The 13,322-nt window shown below is 42.0% G+C and overlaps 1 protein-coding gene across 11 annotated transcripts in view; it reads right to left on the bottom strand.

The window, feature by feature from the left end:
• Positions 1-979: 979 nt before the first annotated feature.
• Positions 980-13,322, bottom strand: part of fam49bb (family with sequence similarity 49 member Bb) — a 212,746-nt gene continuing 200,403 nt past the window's right edge. For all 11 annotated transcript variants that reach the window (XM_069920518.1, XM_069920523.1, XM_069920517.1 and 8 more), the window contains 5 exons: positions 9,734-9,850; positions 7,348-7,427; positions 6,559-6,685; positions 4,310-4,380; positions 980-1,724 (listed from right to left, as the gene is read on the bottom strand). In XM_069920518.1, the coding sequence (XP_069776619.1) occupies positions 1,661-1,724; positions 4,310-4,380; positions 6,559-6,685; positions 7,348-7,427; positions 9,734-9,850 (459 nt within the window). In that variant the 3' untranslated portion in view covers positions 980-1,660. The remainder of the gene's footprint in view (positions 1,725-4,309; positions 4,381-6,558; positions 6,686-7,347; positions 7,428-9,733; positions 9,851-13,322) is intronic.

Here is a 13,322-nt window from a genome sequence, read left to right as displayed (position 1 = left end):
GGGAGGGCGGAGTCTTCACTCCCCCCTCTCCAGCAGCAGCACTGCTATTTTTTATTTCCAATGGGCCACTTAAAAATAGGCAAGAGCCACCCCTGGACTAAACATCAATTTCCCTCTCCTGATGGCCACTGAAAATCTCCATCGCAAACATTCCTTTTCCTACTGCACCCCAGCTCTTCTCTTCTTTTCTTCTTTGGCTTGGCTTCGCGGACGAAGATTTATGGAGGGGTAATGACCACATCAGCTGCAGGCTCGTTTGTGGCTGACAAGTCCGATGCGGGACAGGCAGACACGGTTGCAGCGGTTGCAGGGGAAAATTGGTTGGTTGCGTGTTGGGCTTTCCTCCTTTGTCTTTTGTCAGTGAGGTGGGCTCTGCAGTCTTCTTCAAAGGAGGTTACTGCTCGCCGAACTATGAGGCACCAAGATGCACGGTTTGAGGCGATATCAGCCCACTGGCGGTGGTCAATGTGGCAGGCACCAAGAGATTTCTTTAGGCAGTCCTTGTACCTCTTCTTTGGTGCACCTCTGTCACGGTGCCCAGTGGAGAGCTCGCCATATAACACGATCTTGGGAAGGTGATGGACCTCCATTCTGGAGACGTGACCTGCCCAGCGCAGTTGGATCTTCAGAAGAGCAAGTTAAATCCACTTGTTTGCTCATTTTTCCAGTTCTGATAAAAGATCATCGAGCTGAGACACTCACTGCTATTTTCTCTAGAGATGCAGTCTGCATTTCAAACAATTTCTTTTAATCCAAACTTCACTGCTGAACAGATGCCTGCAGCTTCTTCATGAGGGAAAAAAACAATCATTTTAAATGAACAGATTTTATTGAATAGCACAACATTTGTAAAGGATGATGATCTGATTATATAGTAGATGGGGTGAAATAAGAAAAATTCAAAATGATAATTTTTTTAGTCATTTGGTAAATATGACGTGAGATCACCAGAGAAAAAAAAATTTTCAAATCTCATTAGTCAGGTTGTAGAAAAACAAAAGCTCATTTTATTTGATCCACAGCTGCCAATTTCACATATACATGCATACGCATCCGTTACGCACACATAACAGTTTAACGTTAGTATAATGAATGTTAAACTTACATACACTCGTACAAAATGAGTCAATGCAAACTAAAGTATTGACAAAACAGACAGTAATTTGTAGTCTGCTGTGCTAGGTACCTTTTTGTACAATAAAACATATATAGTTAATTTAACATCTGTTCAATTTTTTTAATGCCTGCACATGATGAAGCTGCAATAGAAAAAGCTTTATTTTTTAAGTTTTATGTAGCATGAAAAGGCTTATCATGCAGTAGCGGTATTAAATATTAATCGATAGAAATGGAACAGAGATGTTCTTCTCTTTTAGGCCAAGATCCTGAATCTCCTTACACGTACAAAGACACCCAACTTGTGAATAGTAGCTGCCAATGTGTGCTCCATTTATCCATTCAAATGTGAAAGAAAGTAAACACTTTTTGCACTGTTTATGTATCAAGAGAGTTTGGCACAGAAAGTAAGTTTAGCTATTTTGTTTTAAGAGCAGGAACACATTTTAAAAAAGCAGTTGCATTCTTTAAACATTAAAAACACATCTGTGCATCTCAGTCATTCCAGAATACTGTTCTCTCTCGCCAGCTCCATTGCTATTCTTTATTGCAACATTGTCTTGATTTGCTTGGAGGTAGTCTCATCATTCAAATGCTTCGTGGTGTACCTAGAACAAAGAACAAATGTTTGAAACAATGCTTCAAATGAAGAGAATTACAGACTCAAGAAATAAGTATTTTATGGATACTTTATAAAATGCTACACAAAGTAAACTGCCCCCCACATAATAGAGCATTGCCTAATGGCTGGGACTCGGGGAAAGAGAGTGAGTGTGAGAGGGAGAGATCTGAGGGTACTTAACACATGTAAATTTATGAAGGGTAAATGAATTTGATGGGCAGAAAGGATGTTTAAATCAAGAGATACAGGTTCAATAGGCACTAATAACACTGGTCAACAGAGATTTTTCTTCCTGAACACTTTTGGGTGTATTTTATGTATTTTTCAGCTAATAATCATGAAAATCATAAAATTTTACCATCACCTTTAACCTTATTTTTGTGATTTCCTGTTATATTTTAAGTATACTTTAAGCATGCAAATCATGAAGGGTAACATGTCATTGAAAATTTGGACCTTCACTTGAACCCTTCTGATCTTGGTGCAGTCAGTGATGAACATGGTGAAAGGTTTCACCAGGGCATTGCGACCATGGAAAAGTGATATCAGGGTAACTGGAATCCATCATTGTTGGACACTGACACGAGAAGCATCAGATGCTGAGTACAATCAAAAATCAGCGACAAAATATTTTTAGGTCAGTTGAACTAACACAATGTGTCAAATTTATTTTGAGATTAAACTGCATCCAATAAAAATTCATTCAATGTTTCTCCAACTTCCATCATGACAGAGCAAATCTGAAATTATCTTTGCGTTCAGCATGAAGTCCATCATAATCCCCATTTTTTTTCATGAAACAAACCTTTTGAAAAAAATCGTTGTCCAGTGTAATCTACAAAGAATTTATGATAAACATCTCTGCCCAGTGTCGAGTTAGATGTGGAACTTGCAAACAGATTGAAGCAGTTTTCCAAATAGAAAGAGATTAATTTGGAGCATAAACATGGCACTAACTAGTTGGGTGAATGCCAATTTCTTTGCAGTAAAATCAATATAATTCAATGCACTTTATTTTCCAATTGCTTTTCAGGTCCTAGCACATAAAACAATCAATCTGAAAAGTCCTCCCAAATCTGTGCACATCTTCATAGTTGAAGCTTTCTGGCCATCATCCACCATATATTTCACAACTGTGGACATGTACATTATCCCCTCCCACCCTTGCCCTCAATTTCTTTCAGCTGTTGACATGATGGACAGAAATTTATTCCTCTGCCACTTCTCCTCCACTGTTTAGCTGATGCGAGCTGCCCTTTCTTGGTCCCATGATCGACTCTTCAGCAAGAATCACCTCAACAACCTCCCTCCTCCTCTGGTCCACCATATTTCCTGACCTTTCGAGGTGTCATAAGGCTGAGTAAATTTCCACCTAGTTGACCTCCAACTTCCTGTGGTTAAACAATGACAAGATAAAAACCATAACTTTTGGGCTGTCAATAGACTCCTTTGCCTTGCTGTTGATTCCACCAAGCTCCTTTGATACTACCACGGTTTAAACTAAATTCTTTCCATTCTATTCGACTACGAGTTGTGTTTTTGACACTGCTCTTTCTCATACAATGGCTGCTGAGCATCATCCTCATGCCATCACCTGCTTCCTGATTTTGACAGCAAATCAACTGCTGAAACCCACTGCCTTTGTCACAGCTATGGTCTTTACAACATTCTGCAGAATGCCTCTCCTCAATAATCATCTGGTAATTACCAACTCTCTTCTATCCTACACCAAGTCTCTGTTATTACTCACCACAATTCTTGCTCACTACATTGGCTTCTAGTATCTCACTTTCTCCAAACACAAAATTCCTTCTGTTTATGAACCCACCTGTAAGTAACTTTATCCTGTCCAACAACCATTCCACACAAACCCTGCTTCCCACACTTGGCCTCACATGGACCTGCCACTCCGCTTTACCAGCCACACAGATACCAAATACTTCTAAAAGTTTCCCACTTCTCAAAGCTTTGGTCAAATGTATAGTTATTGTTCCAAGTGTCTCCTCTTTTGGCTTGGCACATCCTCCAAAGATATATCACATAAAAAAGTTGCACATGTCTCCTTATTGCAAAAACAGTACATCAGTGAATGGTACGTTAGGTGCGTGGTTAAGATACAAGTAGCGGATCACTGATAAAGACAGGTTTATAGAGATTGATAACAGAGCCTATTCAGGGAGGTATACAAAATGCATGCACATTTCTGGGTTCAATAGGGCTTCAGGGGGTGGAATTGATGGTTAGAAAAAGAAATGAGTTAGTGGTGGTGCAGATGTTTAGATAATTTCAGTTATTGGAAAGTCTGTCGGTCAAAAAGGAAGGAATGGGGTTGGGGTAGAGATGAGCTAGCTCGGTGTTGTCAATCCAAAAGTGTAACCCTGCATTACGTAATGAAGGACAATTCTGATTACAGAAATGCACAGGGTGACGGACTGGGCAGATGGAGTTGGAGATGGAGGCAAGCAAGTAGTGGCATAGAGTCTTACAAATAAATAATCAATAAACCAATTAATGGTGTGCATATTTGCTTACTTATCCTACAAGTTTTAATAAGGCCACATCTCTAGTTACCTGAGAGCATTCAAAAGGCCTTCTACACTATTTGGAGGCTGATCCTTGAGGACTTTTATGCAACCTTTCATCTGTAAAAAAAAATGTAATTCACATACTGTCAATTCTTTAAAGATGTAAATTTGTTTGATTTGTTATTTCAACATTTTCAAATATAACTTTTATTAGTGGAATATATAGCTGAGAAAGAATGTTGCTTGCCGGGCAGCAATGTGCTATAGTACAGCGATTCTCAATGAGAGCCACAACATATTTAAGGGGGGTCCACAGACTGAAATCATAAAATAGTTTTTATGCAGTCAGGAGGAGAGAAGTATGGAAGGAACCAACTAAACTTGATTGCTTCTTAAGAAAGGGGCCCATAAACTTTGAGCAGTCCTAAGGGGCCCATAGCCAAAAAAGGTTGAATATGGCTGTTGTAGAGAATATTTCCAAGTCTCTTCTTTGGCTTGGCTTCGCGGACGAAGATTTATGGAGGGGGTAAAAAGTCCACGTCAGCTGCAGGCTCGTTTGTGGCTGACCAGTCCGATGCGGGACAGGCAGACACGATTGCAGCGGTTGCAAGGGAAAATTGGTTGGTTGGGGTTGGGTGTTGGGTTTTTCCTCCTTTGCCTTTTGTCAGTGAGGTGGGCTCTGCGGTCTTCTTCAAAGGAGGCTGCTGCCCGCCAAACTGTGAGGCGCCAAGATGCACGGTTTGAGGCGTTATCAGCCCACTGGCGGTGGTCAATGTGGCAGGCACCAAGAGATTTCTTTAGGCAGTCCTTGTACCTTTTCTTTGGTGCACCTCTGTCACGGTGGCCAGTGGAGAGCTCGCCATATAATACGATCTTGGGAAGGCGATGGTCCTCCATTCTGGAGACGTGACCCATCCAGCGCAGCTGGATCTTCAGCAGCGTGGACTCGATGCTGTCGACCTCTGCCATCTCGAGTACCTCGACGTTAGGGGTGTGAGCGCTCCAATGGATGTTGAGGATGGAGCGGAGACAACGCTGGTGGAAGCGTTCTAGGAGCCGTAGGTGGTGCCGGTAGAGGACCCATGATTCGGAGCCGAACAGGAGTGTGGGTATGACAACGGCTCTGTATACGCTTATCTTTGTGAGGTTTTTCAGTTGGTTGTTTTTCCAGACTCTGTGTAGTCTTCCAAAGGCGCTATTTGCCTTGGCGAGTCTGTTGTCTATCTCATTGTCGATCCTTGCATCTGATGAAATGGTGCAGCCGAGATAGGTAAACTGGTTGACCGTTTTGAGTTTTGTGTGCCCGATGGAGATGTGGGGGGGCTGGTAGTCATGGTGGGGAGCTGGCTGATGGAGGACCTCAGTTTTCTTCAGGCTGACTTCCAGGCCAAACATTTTGGCAGTTTCCGCAAAGCAGGACGTCAAGCGCTGAAGAGCTGGCTCTGAATGGGCAACTAAAGCGGCATCATCTGCAAAGAGTAGTTCACGGACAAGTTTCTCTTGTGTCTTGGTGTGAGCTTGCAGGCGCCTCAGATTGAAGAGACTGCCATCCGTGCGGTACCGGATGTAAACAGCGTCTTCATTGTTGGGGTCTTTCATGGCTTGGTTCAGCATCATGCTGAAGAAGATTGAAAAGAGGGTTGGTGCGAGAACACAGCCTTGCTTCACGCCATTGTTAATGGAGAAGGGTTCAGAGAGCTCATTGCTGTATCTGACCCGACCTTGTTGGTTTTCCTAGGAGATCAGCGCACCAGTGGAGGACACCAGAAATGAGAGCACCCCCTCCCCCTGTTGACCATGGCACCGAATTAATGAGGGGCTCATTCACTGAAGGATCCACACAGCCTGCAGGAGGTCAGTGACTTACGGTTGAGGGCCTCACAGAACCAGAATTCATGAGTGTGCTGAGGGCAACGACTCCCAAAGGGCATGGGACGCTGATGACTTCCTAATCGTGTTGAAGGTTTGAATCTGGAGCTTGGGTTTGCTGGTGAATTGAGTCTGTGCACCTGCAGAGTCGATGGGAGAGCTGGAGGCGAATCTACAGACACTCAGCGACTCTGAAGGGACTCTCTTTTGCTTCTCTTTCTTTTGTACTGTAAGGAGCACCGGGCAACACTATTGGTGACTCTTTGACTGCCTTATGGCAGGCAAAAGGCAATTTTGTTTAATATTACATATTCTGTATTATTACATGACAACAAAGGAATCTTGAAAAAACACTATCAACATTTCAAATTAACAGCGTGATTAAATAAATAACAATCTCATTGAATCAATGTAGGTTTAACTCACATCTATTTTGGATGTTTTGGCAAATGCCCCAACTGGATGCACGTGGTCATAAAGAATGATTACACCCACCATCACTCTCAGACAGAATGATACTGTTTCTTCATTTGCAAATCTGCTCCTGTATTCCCTAAGGTTGAAGAAATAAACCAGACAATTTCTGTGATTCTTTCACATTAAAAAATTGCCCTATAAATGGGCACCAGGCAACACTAATGGTGGGTCTTCGTACACCTTAAGGCAGGCAGAAGGCAATTTCATGTAAATATTACATTCTGTTCTATTACATGTCAATAAATGAGTCTTGAATCTTAACACATAGCAAAATAATGATAATTATGGAACTTCTTAAGCTGCCTGTTTTTCACAAAAGACAAATGACCAGAATCAAGTTTTCTGAATTTGACGGGAAACCTCTTTTACAAAGTCAGAGCTTATAACTGGAGACAAGTGTCCCTTTAATAATCATTGTTAATGACTACCACACAACATTGCGAATGTAAAGTCAAAACATTAAACCATTAAGCATCATTCATATTTTATTTCTTTTTTCTCAATATCCTGCATTTCTTTTCTTCTGTTAATTTTTCTCTCTGATTTAATGCTAATTTATCTCTGTTCCAGCCCTGAAGTATGATTTTACTCTGTCATTATCAACTTACAACTATTTGTCGGAGCAGTCCAAAAATGTCAAACGAGTGAACTTGCTACAACATCCAAAACCAGCCAGTAAAGTCTGGGCCATAATAACATCTCTGCAACACATACCAATAGGAAACAAATCCTACTCACGGTGTCTCCAGCATAACTCTGCATACGCTTGCCATTGTGCTTAAGCAGTCGGTCGTATTTTCTATAGGTAGAGATTTGTTCTAAAAAAGGGAAACACTGACCCGTTATCAACAAATAGCAACAATTTATTCTAGATAAAGTCTAAAGTTGCTTCACAAGAGTATCATCAAACATTTAACAAAATTCCAATCAAAGATAGGAGTATTAGGTATCCTAAAAGAGCAAAAAAAGAGACCATGTAGTTTAGGCATGGGTTAGGGTTTTGTCATTGTCACCAATGATGGAGTATGGTTCACAGACCAGAACTGGAGGGACACAAGTATCAGAAGCATGTTGGGATGAAGAAAATTTCAGAGACGGTGAACAGTTTTGAAAACAAGGATAGGGAAATCAAGATGATGATTACTAGAATTTAACACAAGCCAGGAGGTTGGGTAATAAGTGAATAAGTGCCAGTATTATTTAGGACATGGACTGCTGAGTGTGCTCCAAGACTGAAATGAACAAGACCAGTCATTGTGGGAACATGTTAGCTAAGAGGTAACTATGTCATGCAAGATTGATGTCGACAGTTGAGTTGAATTGGGCAAAGATGATGAGATTGCAAAATGTTGGACCGGTTAAGAATATAAGAAGTAGGAGTCGCTATCCGGCCCGTCGAGTCTGCTCTGCCATTCAATGAGATCATGTGATAGGCTCATCTCCACCTACCTGCCTTTTACCCATATCCCTTAATTTCCCAACTATATAAACATCTTCCAAAACTTCATCTTAAATATATTTACTGTGGTACTCTCCACTGCTTCCATGGGCAGAGAAATCCATAGACTCATCACCCTCTGGGAAAAGCAGTTCCTCTTCATCTCTGTCCAAGATCTACTACCCCGAATCTTGAGGCTATGCCCCGTAGTTCTAGTCTCCCCCCACCCATGGGAAAAACTTACCTAGCTCTATCTCATCTATACCTTTCATAATTTAATACGTTTCTACAAGATCCCCTCTCATTCTTCTAAATTCCAACATGTACAGTGCCAGACAACTCAATCTCTCCTCATAGGCTAACCCCCCTCATCTCTGGAATCAACCTGGTGAACTTCCTCTGCACTACCTCCAACGCCTGTGCACCCTTCAAGTAAGGAGACCAGAACTGCACACAGTACTCCAAATGTGGCCTCACCAGTACCTTGTACAGTTGCGGAATAATCTCCCTGCTCCCAACTTCAGTACCTCTTGCAATGAAGACCAACATTTCATTTGCCTGGATAGCCTGCTGCACCTTCAAGCCAACTTTTTGCAATTCATGAACAAGCATTCCCAAGTCCTTCTGCATGGCAGTGTGTTGCAATTGCTTGCCATTTAAATAATAATCTGATCTTCCATTTTTCCTTCCAAAGTGGATAACCTCACATTTACCAGCATTGTACTCCATCTTTCAAGACATTTTCCCATTCACTTACCTATCTATATCTCTGCTGATTCATCATATCTTCTGCAAAATTTGCTTTTCCATCAGCAAGCTGCGATACACTACACATTATCCCCTCTTCCAGATTGATAATGTATATCGTGAACAGTTGCAGGCCCAGCACCGATCCCTGAGGCACCCCACTCACCAGCAATTGCCGACCAGAAAAACACCCCTGCATCCCAACTCTCTGCTTTCTATTGGTTAACTAATCCTCTATTCATACTAATACATCACCTCAAACTCCATGCATCCTTATCTTATGGATTTTTTTTTAATGCAGTACCTTATCAAAGACTTCTGGAAATCCAAGTAAACAATGTCCATTTCCCCTCAATCTATTGCACTCATTATATCCTTAAAGAACTCCAGTAAGTTTGTCAAATAGGACCTACCTTTGCTGAATCCATGTTGTATCTGCCTGATCGATCCATGTTGCTCCAGATGCCTCACTATTTCTTCTTTAATGATAGCTTCAGGCATTTTCCCCAATGATAGATGTCAAACTAACTGGTCTATAGTTCCCTGCCTTTTGCCTACATCCTTTTTTGAATAATGGCATGACATTGCCATCATCCAATCCATCAGGACCTGCCCAGAGTACAGTGAATCTATTTGGTAATATAACTGAATTTCAAAATACTGAATTTCATGACTTGTTCATGACAATATATCCTGATTCTGACTCTACTATAATTTCTGCCATTTCTTTCAGAACCCTGGGATGCATCCAGGTCCACACCTCCTTAACATTGGCTCATACAATTATTGCAATTCATTAACATGTTGAACTCAATTATGAATTTGTGAAATCGTACACAAATACAATTTAACCAGATAAAGACATTCAGTCTGACTAAAACACAAAACCTCGTCATCAACTTGGACTCTGGACATATCAGGGTACATCAACATACTTACATCTGAAACAAACTTTGTCGTGGCATCACTCAAGGTCTTCAGCATTGGAGTTGCTTCAGCATAAAACAAGGACATTCTGTTGGCCAATTCATTATTTACTTCATTTTCTCCTTCTGCCTATTCATTTAAAAAAAAAATTCATGATTCTGTTTAATAAATGCAATCATTCAATAAATGAGAAATGGAAATCAGCATAAATTATAACACAAGAAATGTAAAGAATAGTAGACCATACTAACATCTGAATCTACTCTGCCATTCACTCAGACACTGACCACACAATTCTATTTTCCTACCCTACTTCCACATACTTTGATTCCCTCAGTACCTACTAATTCATCAGTCTTGAGTTTTTAATTGAGATTTATTGATTAGAGTGAAGAAAGTTTTCTCCACTTTGAGCTTCCCAACCTGAGAAGGTATGTTTATTTATTTATTCCTATTCTTCATCTCAGTTACAGTATGTTATCTGGAACAGCATTTTTATATAATGCATTAAAAAAATGGTTCAAGAGTTAGAAAGTATGATTAGTCTTTTCTATGGATGGCAAGAATACAATGAGGACATGCGTGCGTGCGTGTACGCGAGCGAGCTCTCAGGGGAAGGCAAATGGAGAAAAGAGATGATGATAGGGGATAATGATCATAATGAAATTTTACTGGATCAGCTACATATAAAACACTGGCTACAAAATCAAGTCAAAGGTGGGCCTTCTTCAGCAAATGACTCACCTCACAATTTTGAAAACCCCTCCTACTGTCATTTTGGGACCATTGCTGGAAGAGGAGGAGCAAGGGACCCGGGAGAGTTGTGAGTGTCGGGAATCAGCTTGAGGTGAGTACACTTAAAATGGGAGTGGAGCGGGGACTTGAGTTATAGTCATCTCAGAACTGTTGCTGGAAGAGTGAGGGACTCGGGAGAGGTTTGAGTGTCGGGAACCAGCTTGAGGTGGAGCAGGGTCTCAGGTCATAGTCACCTTGCCACTGTTGCTGGAAGAGAGGGAGTAAGGGACTTAAGAGAGCTGAGTGTCAGGAATCAGCTTGAAGTGAGTGCATTTAAAAAGGGAGCAGAGGGCAGATTAAGGGTTAAATAAAATGGTGATTGCTGGGAGGAGCAATAAAGTTAAGGGGCATTGACAAATAAAGAGGGATAGCTCAAGCAAAGAGGCCAGTGTGTGAGTGGCTCAGGGTGTGAGTGGGACTTGGAGGCTTTGGCAAGCAGAGGCTGAGGACAAGCTTAATTCCAGCAAGATAAGACCGTAAGATCTTTGTATTTAAACTAGGAAGAGTTAATGGAGACAGCAGCTAGGGCAGTGGAATGCTCTGAGTGCAGCATGTGAGAAATTTGATACAACACAATTGTCTCTAATGTCTACACCTGCAAAATGTGCATCCAGATGCAGCTCCTGGAAGACTGAGTTAGGGAACTGGAGCTGGACCTACTCCGGATCATTCAGGAGACAGAGACAGTGATAGAGAGGAGTTTCAGGGAGACCGTCAACCCCAAATGTCAGGAGGCAGTTAGCTGGTGACTGTTAGGAGGGGGAAGGGGAATAGGCAGATGCCACAGAGTACCCCATAACTGTTCCCCTCAACAATAAGAATACTGTTTTAGATACTGTTGGGGCAGACAATCTTCCAGGGACAACTCATGGAGGTCACGTATCTGGCTCAGAGGCTGGACCCTCGGCTCAGAAGAAAAGGGGGTAGAAGAGGAGAACTATGGTGATTGGGGACTCACTGGTTAGGAGAGTGGATAGGAGATTCTGTGAGCAAGATCAAGACTCCAGGATGGTACGTTGCATCCCAGGTGCCACGGTCAGGGAGATCTCTGATTGAGTTCATAGCATTCTGAAGGAAGAGGGGACCAATGGGGACCAATAACATAAGGGGGGGTGGGGGGAAGAGTGTAGCATTGCTGGTCAGGTACAGTATCACAGCTATAAAAAGGGACAACATTGCAGAGGGAGTGTCTACTGAGACAGTGTGGGTGGAAGTCTGAAACAGGAAGGGAGCTATCACTGTACTAGGAGTAGCCTATAAGCCCACAAAGAGCCCTCGGGACACTGAGGACCAGATAAGCAGGCAGATTTTGGAATGGTTTAAGAAATTCAGGGTTGTGATTATGGATGATTTCAACCTCCCTGAAATTGACTGGCACCTATTGACTGCAAGAGGGATAGATGGTGCTGAATTTGTCAGGTGTGTCCAAGATACAGTGTGTGAACCAGCTGACTGGATCCAGTTCTGGATAATGAACCTGGTCAGGTGGCAGACCTCTCGGTGGGGGAGCATTTTGATGAGAGTGACCACAACTCCCTTAGCTTTAGCATAATGGATAAGGATAAAAGCAGACAAATGGGAAAGTGTTTAATTGGGGAAGGGCTAATTATGATGGGATGAGGCAGGAACTAGCAAGAGTAAATTGGAAACCGATGTTCAAGGGTTAAGGACCACTTGTGGTGGGCTAAGCATAGGTTTGTCCCTCTGGAACAGGTAAAGGATAATAGAAAAAGGGAACCATAGCTGATGAAGCAGATAAGGCAACTAGTCAAGAGGAAGAAGGACGCATACATTAGATATAGGGACTAGGAAAAAGGAAGGGCTCATGAGAAGTAAATGGTAGCCAGGAAAGAGCACAGAAAGGACTTGGGAGAGTTTGAAGTGGGCATGAGAAAGCCTCAGCATGAAGGATTAAGGAAAATCCCAAGGCATCCTATGCATTTGTGAAAAACAGAAAGGATGACATGAATGAGGGTGGGCCATTAAAGGATAAAGGAGGCAACATATCATATCCCAGGAGGTTGGGGAGGTCCTAAATGAATACTTTGCTTGTGTATTCGGAAGAGAAAAGGACCTTGATCAGAGTGAGGTCGGAATAGAACAGGCCTGTGTGCTGGACAATGTGGAGACTAAGGAAGAGTAAGTGTTGGATCTTCTTAAAAACATTAAGATTGATAAGTCCCCAGAGCTAGACTCAATATACCCCAGGCTACTGTGGGAAGTGAGGGAAGAGATGGCTAGATAAGTTGCTATGATCTTTGAGTCTTCTTGGACACAAGGGAGGTGTCGGAGGATTGGAGAATGGCAAATGTAGTCCCCTTGTTTAAAAAAAGATAATAGGAAGAATCCCAGGAATTATAGACTCATGAGTCATATGTCAGTGATGTGCAAACTATTGGAGAGGATTCTTGAGGATAGGATCTATGAGGATTTGGAGAAGTCCAGCCGACTCAAGGATAGGTAGCATGTCTTTGTGAAGGGAAGGCCGTGCCTAATTGAGTTTTTTTGAGGAGGTAACAAAATAAATTGATATAGGTAGGGTGGTAGATGTGGTCTATATGGATTTTAGCAAGGTATTTGACAATGTTCCCCCAAGAAAGACTAGTTCAGAAAGTCATGAGGCATGGGATCCATTGAACTTTGGCTGCGTGGATAAAAAAAAATTAGCTTGCAGGTAGAAAGCAGAGTAGTAGTGGAAAGAAAGTATTCTGCATGGAAGTCAGTGACTAGTGGAGTACCACAAGGATCTAATCTGGGACCCCTGCTCTTTGTGATTTTTATAAATGATCTGGATGAAGGGGCAGAA

The sequence above is a fragment of the Narcine bancroftii genome, chromosome 2 (genome assembly GCF_036971445.1).
Source record: "Narcine bancroftii isolate sNarBan1 chromosome 2, sNarBan1.hap1, whole genome shotgun sequence".
In the NCBI taxonomy this organism is placed as follows: Eukaryota; Metazoa; Chordata; class Chondrichthyes; order Torpediniformes; family Narcinidae; genus Narcine; species Narcine bancroftii.
This window is presented reverse-complemented; position numbering and strand designations above follow the sequence as displayed.